At 40.0% G+C, this 23,685-nt stretch overlaps 1 protein-coding gene across 4 annotated transcripts in view; it reads left to right on the forward strand.

Moving 5' to 3' along the window:
- Window positions 1-21,156, forward strand: part of MAPK9 (mitogen-activated protein kinase 9) — a 68,072-nt gene extending 46,916 nt beyond the window's left edge. For 2 of the 4 annotated variants that reach the window (XM_061149619.1, XM_061149621.1), the window contains exons 6-12: window positions 7,020-7,185; window positions 8,625-8,696; window positions 12,154-12,336; window positions 13,762-13,886; window positions 15,250-15,313; window positions 16,566-16,637; window positions 18,137-21,156. In XM_061149619.1, the coding sequence (XP_061005602.1) occupies window positions 7,020-7,185; window positions 8,625-8,696; window positions 12,154-12,336; window positions 13,762-13,886; window positions 15,250-15,313; window positions 16,566-16,637; window positions 18,137-18,279 (825 nt within the window). In that variant the 3' untranslated portion in view covers window positions 18,280-21,156. Of the gene's footprint in view, window positions 1-7,019; window positions 7,186-8,214; window positions 8,287-8,624; window positions 8,697-12,153; window positions 12,337-13,761; window positions 13,887-15,249; window positions 15,314-16,565; window positions 16,638-18,131 lie in introns of all 4 variants that reach the window. The other 2 variants (XM_061149622.1, XM_061149620.1) reach the window with 2 other exon arrangements.
- Window positions 21,157-23,685: the final 2,529 nt, after the last annotated feature.

The following is a 23,685-nucleotide window of genomic DNA, read 5'->3' on the forward strand; positions in this document are numbered from 1 at the left end:
ATTCATTGATTAGCTCTAGTAATTTTCTGGTAGAGTCTTTAGGGTTTTCTATGTAGAGGATCATGTCATCTGCAAACAGTGAGAGTTTCACTTCTTCTTTTCCTATCTGGATTCCTTTTACTTCTTTTTCTGCTCTGATTGCTGTGGCCAAAACTTCCAACACTATGTTCAATAGTAGTGGTGAGAGTGGGCACCCTTGTCTTGTTCCTGATTTCAGGGGAAATGCTTTCAATTTTTCACCATTGAGGGTGATGCTTGCTGTGGGTTTGTCATATATAGCTTTTATTATGTTGAGGTATGTTCCTTCTATTCCTGCTTTTTGGAGAGTTTTAATCATAAATGAGTGTTGAATTTTGTCAAAGGCTTTCTCTGCATCTATTGAGATAATCTTTTAGGATTTTAAATAATTCAGCTGAAATTCCATCACCTCCACTAGCGGTCCTAGTAATGCTTCCTAAGGCCCACTTGACTTCACACTCCAGGGTGTCTGGCTCTAGGTGAGTAACCACACCATCACGGTTATCCTGGTCATTAAGATGTTTTTTCTATAGTTCTTCTGTGTATTCTTGCCACCTCTTCTTAATCTCGTCTACTTCTGTTAGGTCCTTAATGGTAAGGACCTTCTGTCCTTTATCATGCCCATCCTTGCATGAGATGTTCTCTTGATATCTCCAGTTTTCTTGAAGAGATCTCTAGCCTTTCCCTTTATGTTGTTTTCATCTATTTCTTTGCATTGCTCGTTTTAAAAGGCCTTCTTATCTCTCCTTGCTATCCTTTGGAACTCTGGATTCAGTTGGGTCTATCTTTTCCCTTTCTGCCTTTCCTTTATTCGCTTTTCTTCTTTCCTCAGTTATTTGTAAGGCATCCTCAGACAACACCTTTGCCTTCTTGCATTTCTTTTTCTTTAGGATGCTTTTGGTCACTGTCTGCTGTACAATATTATGAACCTCCATCCATAGTTTTTCAGGCACTCTGTCTACCAGATCTAATCCCTTGAATCTATTCATCACCTTCACTGTCTAATCATAAGGGATTTGATTTAGGTCATACCTGAATGGCCTAGTAGTTTTCCATACTTCAGTTTAAGCCTGAATTTTGCAAAAAGGAGCTTGTGATCTTAGCCACAGTCAGCTCCAAGTCTTGTTTTTACTGATTGTATAGAGCTTCTCCATCTTTGGCTTCTAAGAACATAATCAAATTTTGATATTGACCATCTGGCAATGTCCATGTGTAGAGTGGTCTTTTGTGGGTTTTTGAAAAGGGTGTTTGCTATGACCAGCACATTTTCTTGGCAAAACTCTGTTAGCCTTTGTCCTGCTTCATTTTGTACTACAAGGCCAAACTTGCCTGTTATTCTGGGTATCTCCTGACTTCCTACTTTTGCATTCCAATCCTCTGTGTTGAAAAGAACATCTTTTTTTGGTGTTAGTTCTAAAAGGTTTTATAGGTCTTCATAGAACCATTCAGCTTCACCTTCTTCAGCATTACTGGTTGGGGCATAAACTTGGATTACTGTGATCAAGATTGCTGGGAAAAATATCAAGAACCTCAGATATGCAGATGACACCACCCTTATGGCAGAAAGTGAAGAACTAAAGAGCCTCTTGATGAAAGTGAAAGAGGAGAGTGAAAAAGTTGGCTTAAAGCTCAACATTCAGAAAACTTAAGATCATGGCATCCGGTCCCATCACTTCATGGCAAATAGATGGGGAAACAAACAGTGGAAACAATGGCTGACTTTATTTTTCTGCACTCCAAAATCACTGCAGATGGTGATTGCAGCCATGAAATTAAAAGACACTTACTCCTTGGAAGGAAAGTTACGACCAAGCTAGACAGCATATTAAAAAACAGAGACACTACTTTGCCAACAAAAGTCCATATAATCAAAACTATGGTTTTTGCAGTGGTCATGTATGGATATGAGAGTTGGACTATAAAGAAAGCTGAGTGCCGAAGAATTGATGCTTTTGAACTGTGGTGTTGGAGAAGACTCTTGAGAGTCCCTTGGACTGCAAGATCCAACCAGTCCATCCAAAAGGAGATCAGTCCTGGGTGTTCATTGGAAGGACTGTTGCTGAAGCTGAAACTCCAATACTTTGGTCACCTGATGGGGAGAGCTGACTCATTTTAAAAGACCCTGATGCTAGGAAAGATTTAGGGCAGGAGGAGAAGGGAACGACAGAGGATGAGATGGTTGGATGGCATCACTGACTCAATGGACGTGGGTTTGGGTGGACTCCAGGAGTTGGTGATAGACAGGGAGGCCTGGCGTGCTGCAGTTTATGGGGTCGCAAAGATTCGGACACGACTGAGCGACTGAACTGAACTGATGTTGAGTGGGTTGCCTTGGAACCCATTCAGTCACTTTGAGACTGCACCCAAGTACTACATTTTGGACTTTTTTGTTGACTGTGAGTGCTACTCCATTTCCTCTAAGGTATTCTCACCCACAGTAGTAGATAGAATGGTCATCTGAATTAAATTCACCTATTCATGTCTGACTTCCTACTTTTACATGCAAAAGTAGGAAATCAAGAGATACCTAGAGTAACAGGCAAATTTGGCCTTGGAGTACAAAATGAAGCAGATCAAAGGCTAACAGAGTTCTGCCAAGAGAACGCACTGGTCCTAGCAAACACCGTCTTCCAACAACAAAGAGAAGACTCTACACATGGACATCACCAGATGGTCAATACCGAAATCAGATTGACTATATTCTTTGCAGCCGAAGATGGAAAAGCTCTATACAGTCAGCAAAAACAAGATTGGGAGCTGACTGTGGCTCAGATCATGAACTCCTTGTTGCCAAATTCAGACTGAAATTGAAAAAAGTGGAGAAAACCACTAGACCATTCAGATATGACCTAAATCAAATCCCTTATGACTATTCAGTGGAAATGAAAAATAGATTTAAGGGACTAGATCTGATAGACAGAGTGCCTGGTGAACTATGAATGGAGGTTCGTGACATTGTACAGGAGGCAGTGATCAAGACCATCCCCAAGAGAAAGAAGTGCAAAAAGGCAAAATGGCTGTCTGAGGAGGCCTTACAAATAACTGAGAAAAGAAGAGAAGCTAAAGGCAAAGGAGAAAAGGGAAGATATACCCATTTTAATGCAGAGTTCCAAAGAATAGCAAGGAGAGATAAGAAAGCTTCCTCAGTGATCAATGCAAAGAAATAAAGGAAAACAATAAAATGGGAAAGACTAGAGATCTCTTCAAGAAAATTAGAGATACCAAGGGAACATTTCATGCAAAGATGGGCACAATAAAGGACAGAAATGGTATGGACCTAACAGAAGCAGAAGATATTAAAAAGAGGTAGCAACAATACACTAAAGAACTATACAAAAAATATTTTCGTGACCCAGATAACCAAAAGGGTGTGATCACTCACCTAGAGCCAGACATCCTGGTATGCGAAGTCAAGTGGGCCTTAGGAAGCATCACTACAAACAAAGCTAGTGGAGTTGATGGAATTCCAGTTGAGCTATTTCAAATCCTGACAGATGATGCTGTGAAAGTGCTGCACTCAATATGGTAGCAAGTTTTGAAAACTCAGCAGTGGCCACAGGACTGGAAGAGGTCTGTTTTCACTCCAATCCCAAAGAAAGTCAATTCCAAAGAATGCTCAAACTACCACACAATTGCACTCATCTCACACACTAGCAAAGTAATGCTGAAACTTCACTAAGCCAGACTTCAACAGCATGTGAACTATGAACTTCCAAATGTTCAAACTGGATTTAGAAAAGGCAGAGGAACCAGAAATTGCCAACATCCATTGGATCATAGAAAAAGCAAGAGAGTTCCAGAAAAGCATCTACTTCTGCTTTATTGACTATGCCAAAGCCTTTGACTGTGTGGGTCACAACAAACTGTGGAAAATTCTTCAAGAGATGAGACTACCAGACCACCTGACCTGCCTCCTAAGAAATCTTTATGCAGGTCAAGAAGCAATAGTTAGAACTGGACATGGAACAACAGACTGGTTCTAAATTGGGAAAGGAGTATGTCACGGCTGTATATTGTCACCCTGCTTGTTTAACTTATATTCAGAGTACATCATGAGAAACACTGGGCTGGATGAAGCACAAGCTGGAATCAAGATTGCTGGGAGAAATATCAATAACCCCAGATATGCAGATGACACCAGGCTTATGGCAGAAAATGAAGAAAAACTAAAGGGCCTCTTGATGAAAGTAAAAGAGGAGAGTGAAAAAGTTAGCTTAAAGCTCAACGTTCAGAAAACAAAGATCATGGCATCCGGTCCCATCACTTCATGGAAAATAGATGAAGAAACAGTGGAAACAGTGACAGACTTTATTTTCTTGGGCTCCAAATTCTTTGCAGATGGTGAGTGCAGCCATGAAATTAAAAGACACTTGCTCCTTGGAAGGAAAGTTATGACCAACCTAGACTGCATGTTAAAAAGCAAAGACATTACTTTGCCAACAAAGGTCCACATAATCAAAACTATGGTTTTTCGAGTAGTCATGTATGGATGTGAGTGTTGGACCATAAAGAAAGCTAAATGCCAAAGAATTGATGCTTTTGAACTGTGGTGCTGGAGAAGACTCTTGAGAGTCCCTTGGACAGCAAGGAAATCCATCCATTCAATCCTAAAGGAAATCAGTCCTGAATATTCATTGGAAGGACCTATGCTGAAGCTGAAGCTCCAGTACTTTAGCCACCTGATGTGAAGAACTGACTCATTAGAAAAGACCCTGGTGCTGGGAAAGATTGAAGGCAGGAGGCGAAGGGGACAACAGAGGATGAGATGGTTGGATGACGTCACCGATGCTATGGACATGAGTTTGAGTAAGCTCCGAGAGTTGGTGATGGACAGGGAAGCCTGGCATGCTACCATCCATGGGGTCGCAAAGAGTGGGACGTGACTGTGCAACTGAACTGAATTGATTCCTGTCTGTTTTAGTTCACTGATTCCTAAGATGTCAGTGTTCACTCTTGCCATCTCCGGCTTGACCATCTCCAATTTATCTTGATTCATGGATCTAACTTTCCAGCTTCCTATACAGTATTGTTCTTTACATCATCAGACATTACTTTCACCACCAGGCATATTCACAACTGAGTGTCATTTCCACTTTGGCCTAGCCACTTCATTCTTTCTAAAGCTATTAGTAATTGCCCTTTGCTCTTCCTGATAGCGTACTGGACACCTTCTGATCTGGGGGCTCATCTTCCGGTGTCATAGGTTTTTGCTTTTTTATACAGTCCATGGTGTATAAAAAGGAGAATCTCCTTGGAAAGATGAGCCTGGCAGTCTACAGTCCATGGGGTTGCAAAGAGTTGAACACGCCTGAGTGACTAAGCACAATTAATTTATATTCTAAAATACCCGTTCTTCCCATATTCTTTGGTTCTGAAAAAGGAGCCTAGGAACAAATTGGTTTGTTTTACCTTAGCTGCATTACTGCCTCCTCACAGGAGAAGGTCGCTGGTTTGAGTGTGGTGCCTCTTCTTCCCACGCTTTGTTTTATACGGCGTCGCAGCTGTGGGTAGGGTCAGCCATTCTCCCGTCAGCACTTCATGTTGGGACATGCATGGAGGAAGCGCTCTGGGGCAGCCAGGGACCAGTGCATCTGCATGGGCTTGGTAGGAGTTTTCATTTTGTTTTCAAGCAATGCATAGTTATGTTATAGTTTACTGAATTCTGAATGTTTAGAAAGCAAGCCCTTAGCAGTAATGAAACTTAGTTTTGACTGATGTAAATTTAAATGTTTTTCTACTTATCCCAGTAACATTTGGCAGCTGTCACTCAAGGCACACCTATGCCCATTGGTGACGCATCAACTGGAAAGTTTCAGCCAGGTGCTGGTCCTAAAACATCATTTACTGTGTGATGTGACTTGGCAATTTGACATTGTAGCTACACATTAGAAAGCACTTGTGAAAATAATAGGTATGGATTGTTTAGAAGTCATAGTTTCTAGGGTGAGTTTTCAGGCCAAAGTTCCAGGCAATAATCAAATTCTTGTGACTTGAGGAAGGGTCTAGGATGTAGGGGATCACCATATAGAAAGGCCCTAGAGTAACAAAGGAAAAAGCTGCAGAAGTTGTGATGAGTTGCGTTGAGAGTGTGGTAGAGTATGGTGTGTACATTCACCTGGCAAACATTTTCTGAGAATCTGCTGTGCCAGACTCCATGCTGGGAGCGCAGAGAGACCTTGAGGCCTCCTCTCACAGAGCCCTGACTGGTAGGGGTGAAGAAGGGACTTTAAGAGTAGTGTGTGTGCCAGGGAACGGTGGGTCCCAGGGGATGGGAAGTTGGTGTTGTTAATCATGGGATTTTTCTTCCAAAGAAAGAAGAAGCCTTTGGGAGATTCCAGGGTCTGAGAATTCTAGCCCTATGCTGTCCAGTATCATAGCCTCTAGCCACATGAAGCTATTAAGTACTCAGAATGTGGCTATAATTATAAATAAATACTGGATTTCAAAGACAGTACCAAACAATGTAAAATATCTCAATAATGTTTATATATTGGTTACATTTTAGAAATGAATACTATGGAAATACACTGTATTGGATTAAAGAAAATATTAAAGTTAAATCTTACCTTTTCTAGTCACTTTTTTAAGGTGGCTGTTAGAAAATGTAAATCACACATGGGGCTTGAATTATATTTCCGTTAGATAGCAGGGAAGAGCCAGAATGTTGGGAACTGAAGGATGACCCAGGTGTGGAAGGAGGGCCGAGTGGATGTTGTAGAGACTCTCAAAAGGATTTAAGCAAAGTAGTGTCATGCAGGTTTCCACACAGCAGATGAGGGCAACCGTCTGGTCTCTCTAGACTGATTTGTATTGGTTTCAATTTGAGAGTTAGGTTTTCCAACATGATTCTAAAATCCCAGGGTTCAATTCTAACTTTCTTCCTTCTCCCAGCACTCTCACATACTTCAGTGGTCACTGACCTCACAAATCCTTACCAACGTGAGATTGGTTACTTAGCATGCTTTGGTTCGCTGTATTAATTTAAACCTTTTCTGTCCTAGGATCTGAAGCCTAGTAACATTGTAGTAAAGTCAGACTGCACCCTTAAGATCCTTGACTTTGGCCTGGCTCGCACGGCGTGCACCAACTTTATGATGACCCCCTATGTGGTGACGCGGTATTACCGGGCACCCGAAGTCATCCTGGGCATGGGCTACAAGGAGAACGGTGAGTACAGACAGAACTGGAAGAGGCTGCGATGTTTAAAATTAGTGCTATTAGTCATCACTAGTTTTTTTCTCTTTCCTGTGAACTGTATGAAATATAACACGGAGACTGTGTTAAGCGTAGATCATCACAGTTCACAGACGAGAAATAATTTTATATTTCCATTGGTTAAAATTATTCACTTTTGAAATGAATATTTTGAACATTTATCAAAGTATAATATGCTTACAAAAAAATAGGCGAATCCCAAGTGTGCCGCTCAGTGGAAGCACACCCACGTAACCAGCAGCATAATGGAGGCCTCCCCGGGACCCCTCTGGGTCTCAACCCCCAAGGGAAGCCGTTATCCTGATTTCCAGCACCATAGATTGATTTTTCTTCTTTTTGAACTAGATATAAATGGAACAATACAGCATGTGCTTTTTGTGTGTAAAATTGGTGTTTGTTTGTTTTTTTAACAGCAAAACTTATTCTAGCAATATCAGAGCTCTTTGAAACTTAGCTTTTGAAAAATTTGTCAAAAAGAACTAAATCACACTTACTTATAAAAAAAAAAGAGTCTGAAAGTTTGCCTAAGTCATCTGAAATGAGTTGAGCTTCAAGTTTATTCAGATGTTTTAGAACTTGTGCTCCTATTCAGAGAGACACAAGTCTGTGGCCTTCCAGTCCTCTATGAACATGAGAGAAAATTCTGTCCCCTGTTAGCATCTCTCAGCCCACTTCCACCAGCAGGGGCACTGGAGAGCTCTCTGTCTGGGCTTCTGAGGCCTTGATTCATCTGGGCCCCGCAGAGGAGGGGAACAGCCAGAAGGTGAGGCGCCTCTGGCCCTCTCCGGAACCCAGGCAAGCCTGGCCCTGTGGGGCCCCGCTGACTTGACAGTTTAGAAACGGGTCACTCTGAGGCATGGTGTTCATACTTCACACGAGTCCTACTAACAAGCTGGGTCTGTCTTTGGTTGGGAGGGGATTTGAGAAAAGACATGCGTGGGGGTGGTCTCTGGCTGGTTTTAATCACCTGGTATTTGGTAGTGGACATCTGGTCTGTCGGGTGCATCATGGCAGAAATGGTCCTCCATAAAGTCCTGTTCCCAGGAAGAGACTGTATCCTTCACAGGGAGATACCTGGTGCTGACCACAAGGCCGGGAGCCGGGGTGGGCTCGTGCCTGGAAGCAGCTTTCTGGGGACAGGCACTCCTTATTTCTAGGACTTTGTCTTTGAAGCTGTAAAGTGTTGGACTCTTTGCCACTGAAAGCCCAGATTGCTGCAAACTGAAAGCCAAAATAGAGGTCAGCAATCTTTCATACTGTCTAAAACAGTTCACCCTTAACTGGCCCTTTATTTTCCATATTTATGTATTTAGTGCACTGTTAGAAACCTTTTCCTCACCTTTGTTTTGTTCATGGCACTTCATAATTTTGTCATTTCACTTTATTTTCAGTTGATATCTGGTCAGTGGGTTGCATCATGGGAGAGCTGGTGAAAGGTTGTGTGATATTCCAAGGCACTGATCGTATCCTTCCCGGGGACCTTCCCGGCCATGTTTTCCATAAATACCAAAGGCAGCAGGAGCTCAAAAGGAAAATGTCGTAATTCTAGACTGTATTCTAAGGAGGTCTTGATTATATTTGTTAAATTAGCGTCACAGATCAAATGGTTCAATTTTATGTTTTCTTTTTTACTTGACTAACGATTTTATTGAGATGTAGAATTAAACCAATTTACATTCTTAATTTTGTTAAAAATAGCTTATAAGAAATGCATTTACTCTTTGACAAATGTATTCTGGTGTTTAAATGAAAATACTGTCTAGTTAATTAATTTAACCATCTAGGGAGTTGTCTAAATTTAATAGGCCAATATTCTTGTGTAATTTGTTTAATATACTATTTCATCAGTTACCAGGATGCAATAGAATATTTTCCTCCAAAGTAAGAACTGAAGCGTGCTACATAAGACCTAAAGGGAAAAAATTAAAGTGAAAAGTTTGTGAGGAACAGTATTTGCTAAATTTTTTTGTTTGTTACTCTTCTGACATTTTGTAGAAAATTTTAGAAGATCCACTTAGATGGTTATTTGTGACTTCCCTACTGGGGAAGTCTAAATAAATATAAAATGCAAAAGGTTAACTTATACTGTGGTCAGCAAATCATATTAATGATATGTAGCATAAGGAAGAATAGATATATAATAGTTTCAATAGCCTTCTTTTCTCATATTCCTCATGTTCTTCCATCGTCAATATTTTTTATTCTATCTTAGTTCTTCACATATACCCTTTTTCATTTGTGTTCTCACCACCTAAAATTTTCGTTAGTCTTTTGATTTTATTTTTTCGTTATGAAAGCTTAAAGTAGTCTCTGCTGGCAGATTGACGGTTATCTTTAAGAGAAATCAAGTTGTGTAGTCAGTGTTTTATATATATTTTATTAATTTTCATTTTTATGATTTTATGAGGGTGATTTTCTTGTAATATAAATCTTCACAACACAAACTTGAAATGAAAAAATTTTATCCCTATCATTTTATTTACCTTCCTTAATAGTTTTCACATCATAGATTTTATGTGAAGTTAAACATAGCATTTTATTTTGTTCTAATACATTTTCTAGCAATTTTTCATAGCCTTACCTTAGATTCAGTTGTTTCAAACTATAAATAGGAGATATTTAATTTGAAAATAAACTCAATATAAAAAGGAAAAATTGATGTATACTAAAGATACATTTATTTATTATGCCACAGTACGAGGCTTGTAGGGTCTTGGTTCCCCAATCAGGGATTGAAACCACGCTCTCAGCAGTCAAAGTACCGAGTCCTAATCACTGGGCTGTCAGGGAATTCCCTAACGATACGTAATTAGAAGTATCAACTTAACATTCACTTTGTCTCAATTTTTAATTTATTTTGCATCTTTCCTTTCTTTAACTACTTAACTGTGTTCTTCAGATAGTACAGATGTGAAAAGTGTGGGGATTTTTTGGTGCATTATTAAATAATTTAAAGCTCTTAATTTACATATTAACATCTTACAATATCAGTAATAATAATTTTATGTATAAGGTCACCTAATGTCATCCTTAGAATACACACAGAGATTACCATCATTTTCCAAAGACAATTTTGCTCTTTTTTTCAAACATGAGATAGAAAAAGATTCTGGAAACCAGTTTTTTTAGGTTGTTTTAGGTTCATAACCGAAGGTAGAAAAGAACTCCTCGTGGCTTATAAGAAAGAGAAAGCTTCTGCCAGGTACCTTTCAGGAAGTACAGGACCCTGGAGGCCCAGAAGCAGATTACTGAGGGAGCACATGAACACTGTCAAAAAGGTGAGGACTGAGAACTGAGGGACGGTCACCTGCAACTTTGATGGGCACAGTTTTCATGAAATGATGGCTGAAAAGAATGGTTAAGAGAGAATGACAGGGTGGGAATTAAAGATATAGACAACTCTGTTTTGCTGCAAATAGGAATGGTAGCTAAGCTACGGAAGTTCAAAGGAAAGTGACTGTTCAAAGGAAATTGACTGTTGTTTTAAGATGAGAGGGAAAAAAAATTATGTTTGATTGGTGATGGAATGCTCCAGTGGAGAGCAAAATGGTGATGGTATACCAGTAAGAAGAAAGACATTACAGGAGACAAGAGGGCCTCCTCCTTTGTTCTTTGAAGAACATATGTTTGTTCTTGAGGTTCTTTCACAGTGATATCATTTTATTTTTCGAAGACATACCTCAGTTAATCACTTTTTAAAGATTCTATATATTTATTTGATTCCTCTGGTTTGTGTTCTCTTATATAATATTTATGGTTTTAGAATCACTTTCCACATTCATCTTGCCAGTTATCTCAAGCTTCCAGAAAAAGAGACAAAGCTGGCATTGTCTACATTTTACAAATAGGAGGATGAGACCCAAGGGGATTGACTGCCTGACACCTAGTGAGTGACTAACACACAATGGAGTCTGAAACCTAGGTCATGTACTTTGAAAGGAAATAAAACACACTCATTTACATTGCAATGATAGCCAGAGTCAGTGCCAAGTAAAACTTAGTGACCTCTCAAAGCTGGCACTGCGCAATGTTGTAAGCCCAGCTACAGTGGGAGACGACATGATGAGGGCTCAGAAAGGCCAGAGCCCCGCCTCCCGCCCCCTCCCGTGTGCACCGCCTCCTGCCAAGCCCGCAGGGTGGCTCCCAGCTGTAAATTGAGCAGTCAGTTAGCTCTCTCTATTTTAGGGAGCTTTATATCTAACAAAGCTTTATTACAAGAAGTGGAAGCAAAGTGAAAGTCACTTGAAAGACACTCAGTCTTGTCTAACTCTTTGCGACCCCATGGACTGTACAGTTCTTGGAATTCTCCAGGCCAGAATACTGGAGTGGGTAGCCTTTCCCTTTCTCCAGAGAATCTTCCCAACCCAGGGATCGAACCCATTGCAGGCAGATTCTTTACCAGCTGAGCCACACGGGAAGCCCAAGAATACCAGAGTGGGTAGGCTATCCCTTCTCCAGGGGATCATCCCGACCCAGGAATCGAACCAGGGTCTCCTGCATTGCAGGCGGATTCGTCACCAACTGAGCTATCAGGGAAGCCCACTATTATGAGAACTGATTTCAATTTGCCTACATAATTATTACCTACTTTCATGTTTAAGCCTTTCAGTCATAGGTATTCTTCAGCTTCAAGATAACTTTATTTTGATCTAGAATAGGAAGCCATAAAGACTTCATTGTGTTGATTTAATAAACTGTGACCAGAGTTTACATGGTGCAGAGTTTGTTTTTTTAAATAGTCTTAATTAGAAACCCAAACCTTATTTGAATATTATTTCGGAATGCTTCTGCTGACCCAGTGAGCTGGCCTGATTAATTATTCATTGATAAGTATAATTTAAGTTTCTCTTTGAATGATGCAACTTTATGTAATATGAATATAAGGCATTTCAGTTGTATTTTCCTCAAGAGACTCCTTAGATATTGATCAGTGGAATAAAGTTATTGAGCAGCTAGGAACACCATCTGCAGATTTCATGAAGAAACTTCAGCCAACTGTGAGGAATTATGTAGAAAACAGACCAAAGTATCCTGGAATCAAATTTGAAGAACTCTTTCCAGATTGGATATTCCCATCAGAATCTGAACGAGACAAAATTAAAAGTAAGATATCCTTTTTTCTTATACTTGTTTTCATTATCTGGTGAAGCTTTTTTTATGTTTGCATTCTAAAATCTGCGAAAACTGAAAGATGAAATAGTTGAAAACCCTCAAAGTCATTTATAGGCTAGAATGAAGCCATTTCAGAAAGAAAGCTTAAAGACCTAGAAGTTTTGTCCTCAATAAAGGGGACAAAACTGAAGCCTGTGGTCACAATATTTACATAGTCTGAAAGATTCTTATATTAGTTACAGCAAATGGAATTCAAACTGTTATCAGGTGTAAAGAATACTTGAATAAAGATTCTCACCCATTTGAAGAGTCAGAAATTTTAAAAGGCCTTCTCCCCTTATCCTGTGCCCATCACTAAAATGTATTTTAAGGGAAAATAATAGATTTGATTTTCTCTACATCAAGACAAACTGTGCCTCATTCAGAAGAGTTCCATCTCTCCTTTGCCTACATATGTGAACTTTATTTGGTTTAGTATTTATTTGGCTGTCCCGGGTCTTAGCTGTGGTGTGTGGGGTCTTGGGTTGTGGCATGCAAGCTCTTAGGTGCAGCATGTGGGCTCTAGTTCCCTGACCAGGGATTGAACCTGGTCCCCCTGCACTGGGAGTGCAATGTCTCAGCATCTGGACCACCAGAGAGGTCCCACCTGTGAATTTTAATTGCTGAAACCTAGGTGAGCCTTGTATTTAACCAAATTATTGAGCTTGTTGAATTTTTTTCTATCTACTAATCTCTAGATTTTTTAAAAAGTGTACATTGTATACAGGTAGGCAAAGCAGAGGGCTTCCCCGGTGGCTCAGTAAAGAATCCGCCTGCAGTGCAAGAGACCTGGGTTCAATCCCTGGATTGGAAAGATCCCCTGGAGAAGGGAATGGCTACCCACTCCAGTGTTCTTGCCTGAAAAATCCCAAGGACAGAGGAGCCTGAGGGGCTACAGTCCATGGGTTTGCAGAGCCGGACACAACTGAGTGACCAAGCACAGCACAGGCAAAGCAGAGATATCTGTGAAATGTCTGTAGGACGCAAATATGAAATCTTTGTGCGGCTCAGTCTGTTCAGTTTCACTTTGATGTGGCATCAGAAGAAAAGGCCCTCCTGTGCTTCATGCCTGTGCTCTCGGCAGCGCCCCCCTCAGCTTAGCTCCTGTGCCCTCGCTGTCCACGGTTTGTCAGCTTCGTGCCCTGTCCTTCCCCCCACCATACTCGGGCCAAAAGCACCTTTGAAAGCCTGATTTGTAGTGGAAATGGCTGCCTGATTTCCTCTTAACAGAAAGAGACTGATAATCCTGAATCTATCACCAGTTTCTCAGAGTTAGTATATTTTTGTTCTGTCTGTGCTGTCACATTTAGTTCTTTATTGTGTGATTCTCAGGTTAAAATTGTTACTTTATTAATCTAATATTTGTTTTTACCCTAGCAAGTCAAGCCAGAGACTTACTATCAAAAATGTTAGTCATAGATCCCGACAAGCGAATCTCTGTAGATGAAGCTTTGCGTCACCCTTATATCACTGTTTGGTATGACCCTGCTGAAGCAGAAGCGGTAAGCATCTATTTTGAAAAGAGTTGTGTGTAAAGGCAGGGTGTGCATTTCCCTGGATCTTCTGTCTGCCAATCTGAAGTGGCTACACAAAGATTTAAGGTTAAAAGGACTCCTGATTACTTTGAGGCCGTACAGCAGGGATCCAGCCCCTTTTAGGACCCATTACTGGGGCTGAACCCTGAGTACCTCAGGAGTAAACATGCTTATGCTGTGGTGATAGAATTGTCATTTATGTCCATGCTGACGTATGATCATAGGATCACCTTTTTTAGGCATCCGTTTGCGTACCTGGTACTGTGCCTGGGTTTTGCTTTTATTATCTTGTTTAGGTATCCAGTCAAGCTAAGAAATTTGCTGAAAATCACAGGTCTGTTTGTCCTTCCCCGAGGTACCTTTTAGAGAAGTTCCACTTCTGAGTGTGGTGCTCATGTGCATTTTTCTGTAGCATCCCTGGTATGAATGGTCTTTAGTTGAAAGTTAAATAATTACATAGTGTCATGCTCATTATTGGGCTTCCCTGATAGCTCAGTTGGTAAAGAATCTGCCTGCAATGCAGGAGACCCTCGTTCAATTCCTGAGTCGGGAAAATCCGCTGGAGAAGGGATAGGCTACCCACTCCAGTATTCTTGGGCTTTCCTTGTAGCTCAGCTGGTAGAGAATCTGCCTGCAATACAGAAGACCTGGGTTCGATCCCTGGATTGGGAAGATCCCCTGGAGAAGGGAAGGCTACCCACTCCAGTATTCTGGCCTGGAGAATTCCAGGGACTATATAGTCCATGGGGTCCCAAAGAGTTGGGCGTGACTGAGTGACTTTCACGTTCACATACTTATTTTTAGGTTTTGTCCTATGTATTTAACCACCATTTTATTCATTGTTTTATATGAAAATAATTTGATTTACAAACATTATTTTAAGTAAATTTTTGAAGCAGTCCACTTAAGATTTGGGGACTGAATTTGGGAGTTCTAACAGGAAGAAATATAAACTTGAGATATATTTTGCAGCTTCTGTATTTCCTAGCACAGTACCTTGTCCAGAATGGATCTCTAGGAAGCAACCTGTGATTGCTAATTTTATAATTACATTTGAGCAGATGTCCTTAGAGTGTAACTATTAGCAGGACTATAATAGGTCTATTTTTTGGTTAATTTTTCCGTAATTATTTTGATTTTGAAACCAATGTAAATATCATACTTACAAAGAAATCTTTAAGCTACATATTGAATGAAACTGCATCAACATTATAAATATTTTATTTTATTATTTTTTATAAATATTTTAGAAGTCTTACAAGTGATTAATTTTCTTCAGGCCCCATTATTTTTTCAACTATTAACTTTACCTGTAAAATTTAATTTTTAGCCACCACCTCAAATTTATGATGCCCAGTTGGAAGAGAGAGAACATGCAATTGAAGAATGGAAAGGTAAAGATGGAATTTATTTTGATTGTTACACATTTTTTGAAATGGGGCAACTTAACACTTTTTGACAGTGGCCTTTCTAAGAGAGGGGTGGAGACCCTTCACCCCTTATCCTCTCTCTTCCCACTTCCCAGCAGAAAAAGAACTTGAAGATAGCAAAATTAGAGCGGAACATGTATGAATTGCATGTTTGCTTCAGAAGACAAAAGCAAAGGTTTTTCACACATCTCACATTATCAAATCTTGATTTGTAAACTAAATTCAGTAAGTGCATTACACTTAACTTGATAACATGTTGCAAACTATTGAGTAACCCGAGTTCACAGGCCCCTATAAAGCAGATATGAGAGACGCCACTGGGGTCATGTGAACTTCTGCTGTATTTGTAAGCCTTGTAGTTATATACACGTTTTAAAATAAGAGTTTGGGGGAAATTGCAGATCAAAAATATGCAAATGGTTATTATTACCACTCTAACCAGACAACCCACAAGAAACTAAACCAGTAATAAAGAGGTTAAACTAAAAATATTTCATTAAAAAGCAGAATCAGTAATAGTTGAGAACTGTGGTCAGCGCAAGTCAAACGTGGTGGCCTGTCCTGCCCAAGAGCCCCTCCGTGGGAGCAGGGATGCCGGTGACCTGCCGCACGCACACCCACAGGCCTCACTCGGTGCCTGCAATGTGCTAGCTTTATTTCATGAATACCAAACTTTTAGGCAGCTGCTGATATCTTACTTAATAGGCAGTTCTTCTGACACATGAAAATTGAGGAAAACTGAGATTGAAACCAAGAAAAAACTTAGGTAACTAGACCAATTTCTGGCCATTCTGGAGGAGTTACATTTGGAGAACCACAATGGTGGAGGAAAAACTGTGCAAAAAGATGTGAGAATATCCAGTAGTTAAACTGTTCTGTTAGAGTCACTTTGCTAGTACTTTTCCTTCTTTTCCCTACTCCCCATGTCTCTCTTCCACTCTCTCCCTACCCTCAACTTGGTAAAACCCACTAGTGGATCCAGAACTACCCTACTTTTATGGCCTTCTTAATTGGTTGGTTGAAAAGATATAATTGGTTTGAAAAGATACAAGGAATCAAATTATATTTTGGTCTAGGTAAACTATTAGTTGTGCGTCTATCACATTTAAAAATAGCACATCACAGTGCCCTTGGAGTGGTTCCAGTTTATTTGGAAGCAGGGTTTAGAGATGCAGAGAAACTGATGAAGCATTCTAACTTGCATTTCTATTTGAAGAGCTAATTTACAAAGAAGTAATGGATTGGGAAGAAAGAAGCAAGAATGGTGTTGTAAAAGATCAACCTTCAGGTTAGTGATTGCTTTAATAGTTTGATTGCATAATACTTTTCTTTCTCTATTTTTTTAAGTGCCAGCTTGACCAGCATTGGATTTGAAAATTCCTTGTGTGAAATAGTTTTCTCTTTTTGGTCTGCTCTGATTGTGGCAGCTAACATTTTAGTGATGCCAGGCAGTGAACTAACTGTATTGTGAACATTCTTGGTTCATCCTTGTAACAGCTATTGTCATTTTCATTTATAGATAGGGGAATTGAATTCAAAGTTTTTTCAACGTGCATGACCTTCTTTATACTGCCCCCAACCAATTAAAAAAGAAACTTAATATGAGTCTAGATAAAGTGGAATTTGGTTTTCTTTTGAGAAAATTGTTCATATAATTCTCCCATCTTTCTGCTTGATCTTCTTAGTGGTAGACGTCTGACTAACAATTAGGAAGCTGTATGATTATTAGAGGCATAATATATATGGTATTAACTTATAATACCATCTCTAAGGTTCTGAAAGTTAACGTGAAATCGCTCAGTCGTGTCTGACTCTTTGCGACCCCATGGACTGTAGCCTACCAAGTTCCTCTGTCCATGGGATTTTCCAGGCAAGAGTACTGGAGTGGGTTGCCATTTCCTTTTCCACTATAAGGTTCTACCTTAAACAAAATTCTTTACTTATGTTTATTTCACATTTGTATTCACTCCACCCCCACTGGAAAGCACATGCACACCACACACATGTGTAAATACATATGGGGCTGTTTCTTATTGAATTTTATATTCAGCATGACATGTGTCAAGTGTCTGGAGATTATACAACTTCAATACAAATTTAGGTGCTTATAGTTAACTAAGCACAAATTTAAGACTGACCTCTGAGACCCTGGATGTTTTGTTTTTGTTCAAACCAGGTTAAAATATAGATAGTAGGAAATAGGTTAGTTTCATTTGCCTTAAAACGTCAGTTTTGGGGATTTAGAAGGCAAAAATAAAATGAACAAGAGTCCACTAAATTTTGTTCCTATCTTTTTCTTGTTTGTATCATTCCTTCTTTTAGAAGGTTTTTTTTTGCAAAAGAATTCTTCAAAGGTTGATGTTTTTTCCCTTGGATTAAGTGTTTATGATTATAATTGAAGTGTCTGATGACACTTGAATCCTACTTGGACTTGAGCCTTTTGTGATACTGATAGTTTTAGGATAAATTCAACAATTTTCTTTTAACATCTTTTTAAAACCAGAAGGTATTTTTAAAGTAGTTAACATGACTATACATGTGTGTGATATTTAGCCACCAGGAAGAAAGAGAATATTGCAGTGAAAGACAGAGGACTATTTGGGACTTTGAGCCTAAAGAAAGACTCCACAAAAAGTTCAAAATGTACAGTCAGCTAACTTCTTGTTTATACTAATAGTATAGGAAACTGCAAAAGGACAGAGCTGAGGAATGGCCTGAAGTCTCACTGCCTGGATCTGCAGCAGTGTCGTGCCTCAGGTTTTATTATGTTTGGTTTTCTTAGCACAGATGCAGCAGTAAGCAGCAACGCCACTCCTTCTCAGTCCTCGTCCATCAATGACATTTCATCCATGTCCACGGAGCAGACGCTGGCCTCGGACACAGACAGCAGTCTGGATGCCTCGACAGGACCCCTGGAAGGCTGTCGATGATAAGTTAGAAATAGCAAGCTTGTCATCAGTGAAGGAACTCTCACTTCCATGGGCGTGAAATGCTTGGGAGTTGATGGAACCAAATAGAAAAACTCCATGTTCTGCATGTAAGAAACATGATGCCTTGCCCCTACTCAGTTGTACTAGGCTTGCCTTGCTTAGATTATAAAATGAAGCAGATTATGTCTAAAGAAAAAAAAGTACAAACCACACATCTAGAAATTTTGTTCAAGGTCATTTCAGGTGAGCAATTAGAATATATGAATTTTTTTTTTAAGTTGTGCGGTAATAGTGATCATTTCCCATCTTCAGTAACTGTTGGGATTTATATGCATGACACAAATGCTTGCTTGGATTTGCCCTCTAGCACTTTGGAAATCAGTATTTATAAAGCCAAATAATCTTCAAGGTAGTGCTGCTTCTAGAATTGTCTCTTAACCCTCTTAAGTAATTTTGTGTTTGTCCAGAAAAAAATAGATTTATATGTATTAATTGGCCACCATCATATTATAATATCTTACCTTCTTTTAGGGTATGAATTAACTTTCTTTCATATTTCAGAAGGAATATAATTAAATCTATCTAATTAAAAAAATGTAACTTTAATTTGTCATGTTTTAGGCTGAGAATTATCACTGCTAAGACCAGGATACTGTGTTTTCTCTAAATTGTGTTAGTCTGGATGACTGTACATTCAGTTTTACTGCATGATAGCATTTTAAGTTTTGTTTTATGCTGCTTAAAACATACATATGTTTAAAATCCTATCTATGCCATCTCTTTTTCCTTGGTCTTCTGGACTTACTAATTTGAAGTGCTACCTAGAACTTCATCTTCTTTATTAGCCACCTAACACCCATGTCAATCATATGATGGCAAATAGATTCTTGACCCCATCACCTGCTGTTAGAGTAGAATTTTACGAAGTGATCACTAAAGATGATGGCAGTCACTTGCTGAGTGCTTGTTTTGCTTGCGCCTGGACTGGGTCCTATCTTACCTCCTCTAGGGTAAGATACATGATTTCACAAGGCAAAGTTTCCCTCTTCCAACACAGCATTCTTCCTCGACTTTCTTTCACAAAAGAAAGCACCCAAATCCCCTTTGGTCTGTTTTCGGAAGCAGGCTGACTCAGAATGCCTGTTTGTGGTCGTCCTCCAGTTTGTGGAGGCATTTCCTCTTCCTGAGGGGAGACCTTCTGAGGGATACGGAGGAACTGTCCTAAAGGGTAATTATTAACTGTTAAATATTTCCTGATTTTAAGCTGCTCACCTGAAATTGATACTTTCAGACTAATATGGAAATTATTCACGATTCAGTAAAATCCTGAGTATTGAAGTGTCATTGCAGAGATGGAGTTAGGATGGTCACACACGGCTACCTGTGCTCGTGATGCTTTCCCCTGAGCTTATTCTACTGCAGATTCATATCTTTTGTTCAGTTATTTTGGAAGCTATTGGGTCAACATTGGCACATTCTATAGAATGTGTTCTGAGGAGGAGCTTTGTTAAGAAAGTTTATTATAAATATTATCTAAAATATATGATTCTCTCTATACCATTTGTATCTTAATTGGTCTTATCACTGGAAACTGGAACCCTTGATGAACAAAATTAATATTGAAGTAATAAATAGTTTTCTATTGTGATGTTTAGACATGTTCAGCTGTAAGATGGAATACTAACCTGGATTGGGGCAGAAACACCTGTTACATAGCTGAGGATTATTTGGCTTCAGAGGCCTGATGGTATAGTGAAGAAAGTTATCGCTGTACATATATAAACATCTTAAAATGACCTAATACACATTCCTTAAAAAGACTTTACTAAATCTATCTTTGAAAAGAAAAGGAAAGGGGAGAGTTTTAAAAATACAATATCTGTCCTCAGCTTATGTATATGCAGCAGAGGAACGGGAGGGCACATGGAAGTCCCACTGGGTGACTGTACATTCAGCCAGGTGGCGTTTATAAATGGAGCTAGGTGCCATACCGAGTGACTTTCTGCTCACTGATTCCTCCTTTGTTCACGGATGAAGTCCATGATGGTATGGACGGGTTTCCTGCCAAGACCACCTTCCATCAGCAAGTGATAAGTGCACCCCGGCAGGCCACGGTGCTGCAGACCACAGAGCTCCTCAGAAGTACCTCACCCTAGTTCAGGGTCCTCCCTCCTGAGCTGGGACGTACTAGGGACCTGGTGCAATGCAGATGGTTCCACACTGCTCTCCATGGATAAATTCTGGTGTTGGATAAAGAACTGAAAAATGTGCTCAATTTTTCATCTTTTCTATTTTATTTTTGTAATTTATATTGTACACAACCCTGGAAGTAACTATTTTGGACACATATTTTTATAAACCAGGTAATTTATTATTAGCCTGGAATTTGGACTAGGTTCATTTTGTTTGTTGACTTAGTTTTTTGTTAAAAAGGAAATGACTGCCTCCCCTGTCAGGTCTTGATTTCAAGTGCAGGCTCCAGAGAGCAGACGGTCTGTCAGAGTAGGAGAGCATTCTAGAAACATCCTGCTCAGCGTTGATCAGCTATGGAGACAGGAGACAGAATCAAGGCTCTGTGCTTGCCTGTGCACCATGGCGCTCAGAGCCGCATCCTAAAGGAGAAAATGCTTGGTAGGCCCCTGCTGACACCCAGAGTCCAAAGTTGAAACACTGAATGGGAGACTGTTTTAATCCAGATTTGATGCTGTGTAAAGTCATGGTAATGATATATGATGATGAGTTCATATGGTTGATTTCTAATGTAACTCCTCTGGTGTTTCATACTGGTAGTAAACACAGGTGTGACCTTTCAGATTGCATATCTCAAAAGTAACATTGCCTAATGTTTTATAATAAAATATATTACGTGTGTTTTGATTGGTGAAAATAATACAAATACATTTTAAAAGAGAAGTATATAACATGTCCAATTTTTGTGTGTTTTTAAATGACATGTGACTGTGTATTTCTTTTTTTTTTTTTTTGCTTGTAAAAATATGTATGATATATTTCTATTTTTAAATCTACGCCAGAAAAATGACTGTGCCATCTCCACTCACTCCATCAGGGGCCTTCCCCATGGGTCTGTGTGGCTTGTACCAATGCAGGCCAGGGGACAGAGGGAAAAGGGAGAACAATGGTGGCCAAAACCTAAGTGTTGCTTTTGGATGGATCCTGAACAAGAAAGAGCAGAGAGTGAAGGGGCCCAGGGCCATGCACACCTTCCACCACACTGTCCCCCTGTGGCGCTGGCTTTCCAGGGGCTTTCACTAGGAAGCAGTTAAGCCCCCCACCCACTCCTTTTTTCTCTTTACTCCTTTGGTGTCAAGGATTTGTGGAAAAGAAACAGAATATTCTTTATACACATTTCTAATTTCTAAATTTTCATGGGATATTGAAACATACAGCGAGTGGCCCAAAGGCTGCTGCAAAGTTGAGGGGGGATAAAATCTGAAGATTACAAGATAAAAAATGAATCCCTCCCACAAGTGAAAAAAACAAAGGAACTGGTCTTCCAGTTCCATGATGTTCATGATGTTCCAGCTATCATGTTCATGATAGCTACCAAACGGGAGACATTAATATGTCATGAACCAAAGAAAGTGGGTCATCTGACCTCTACAGTGGGGAGTGTTCAGGCCATTTCAGTCACCCTACAAGATGCCAAGGAGATCCCGGGAAATCCAGCTCCTTATACTGATGCCAGTCAGTAGACCTGGGCAAGTGAGACAAGAGAGGAGAAAGAGTGTGTTCACGACCTGACAGGCCCGGGTGAAAGACAAAGGAGGAAGAGCCACATAAACACAGAGGAGAGAATTATTTGCTCTGACAGGAAAAGTCTTTGCTACCCTCGTATGTACTGCCAGTGCCAATAAGCATTTCCAGGTCCAAGAATGGGAAAAAGTCAGCTGTTGGTAATATAATAATATCCTTTCCCTGGAGCTAAGTTTTTATTAATGCTTAATTTTTACTTGGGCTTTCCTGGTAGCTCAGCTGGTAAAGAATCTGCCTGCAATGCAGGAGACCTTGGTTCAATTCCTGTGTCGGGAAGATCCCCTGGAGAAGGGATAGGCTACCCACTCCAGTATTCTTGGACTTCCCTGGTATTCTGAGCTGAGCCAGTAATCTTGGCTCAGCTGGTGTGACTGTGTATTTCTACATCACCATCTCTGATTACAGATTTAACATGAACACAAGCAGATATTGGAGTGTTGTCATCCCAGTCAATATTAATAGATGTTTTTACATTGAAAAGCAAAATATTTCTGTTAGATCCCTTACTGAAAATATTCTGCAACTTCCTGAATCTAAATTTTCAGAAACATGCAGTGCAAGATTGAATATTTGGAATAATTGTTTTCTCACAAGAGTGGCCAGAAGAATCACCGATCAGTCCCTCCTTGTATCATTTAAAATCCTTAACGGTGCCTGTGTGCTTGTGGTTTTCTGCATGGATTAGCCTCTTTCATTTTGCTTCTGGTTTTGAGGTACTTTAGGGTTTTTACTACTTAAAACCACAGGAACAGAAGGGTGCACAATGGCTCACTTTCTCCTTGCTAGGACTAGAGTCATTCCAGATGGGTGAGTATCGGTCTTATTTTTAAAGATCTCTAGGAAAGGAAAGTGGAAGTCCTTCCGTCGTGTCCTACTCTGTGACTATATAGGCACATGAAATAGGAAAACATTTCTCTTGATAATGACCTGGGCTCCATTTCTCTTACCCTCCCCCTTCCCACTTTCAATGTAGATAGTACTGAAATACTTTAAATTTATTGACTTAAATGGTACATACAGATTTTTGTGGGATTTTTTTAATGGGAAGAGGTGTGGTGGTGTTCAGTCGCTAAGTTGCGTCCAACTCTTTGCGACCCCATGGACTGCAGCATTCCAGGCTTCCCTGTCCTTCACCATCTCCCGCAGTTTGCTTGAACTCACATCCATCAAGTCAGTGATGCCATCCAACCATCGCATCCTCTGCTGTCCCCTTTTCCTCCTGCCTTCGATCTTTCCCAGAATCAGTATTTCAAAATAACTTACTGTATACTTTCCTGAAGATTGTATTTTGTGTTTAAGTGTAAGCTTACCTTTGGCAGTAAGGCAGTTATTTGATATTTTTGGTCTTTCATCAGGAAAGTTGGTAACCAAATCAATAATAACAGTAACAAAGTGGCAACAAAGTGGCCAGTAACATCTCTTTGAAGCCAAATGTGATCATGACTTAAAAGGATATGCCTGTCACAGCAGCCACTGGGCACTTGTCACTCACTCTTTCCCTGGGGCCCAGGGAGTCCTTGTGAACAAGGGTATTTGCTCTGCCATTTCTGTGCTGTGGGACTTTAGCATTGGAAGGGAAATTCAGAATCAATTTTCCAACCCCCTGCACAACAGTTGAGGCTGTAGCCACGT

The sequence above is a fragment of the Dama dama genome, chromosome 9 (genome assembly GCF_033118175.1).
Source record: "Dama dama isolate Ldn47 chromosome 9, ASM3311817v1, whole genome shotgun sequence".
Taxonomy (NCBI): domain Eukaryota; kingdom Metazoa; phylum Chordata; class Mammalia; order Artiodactyla; family Cervidae; genus Dama; species Dama dama.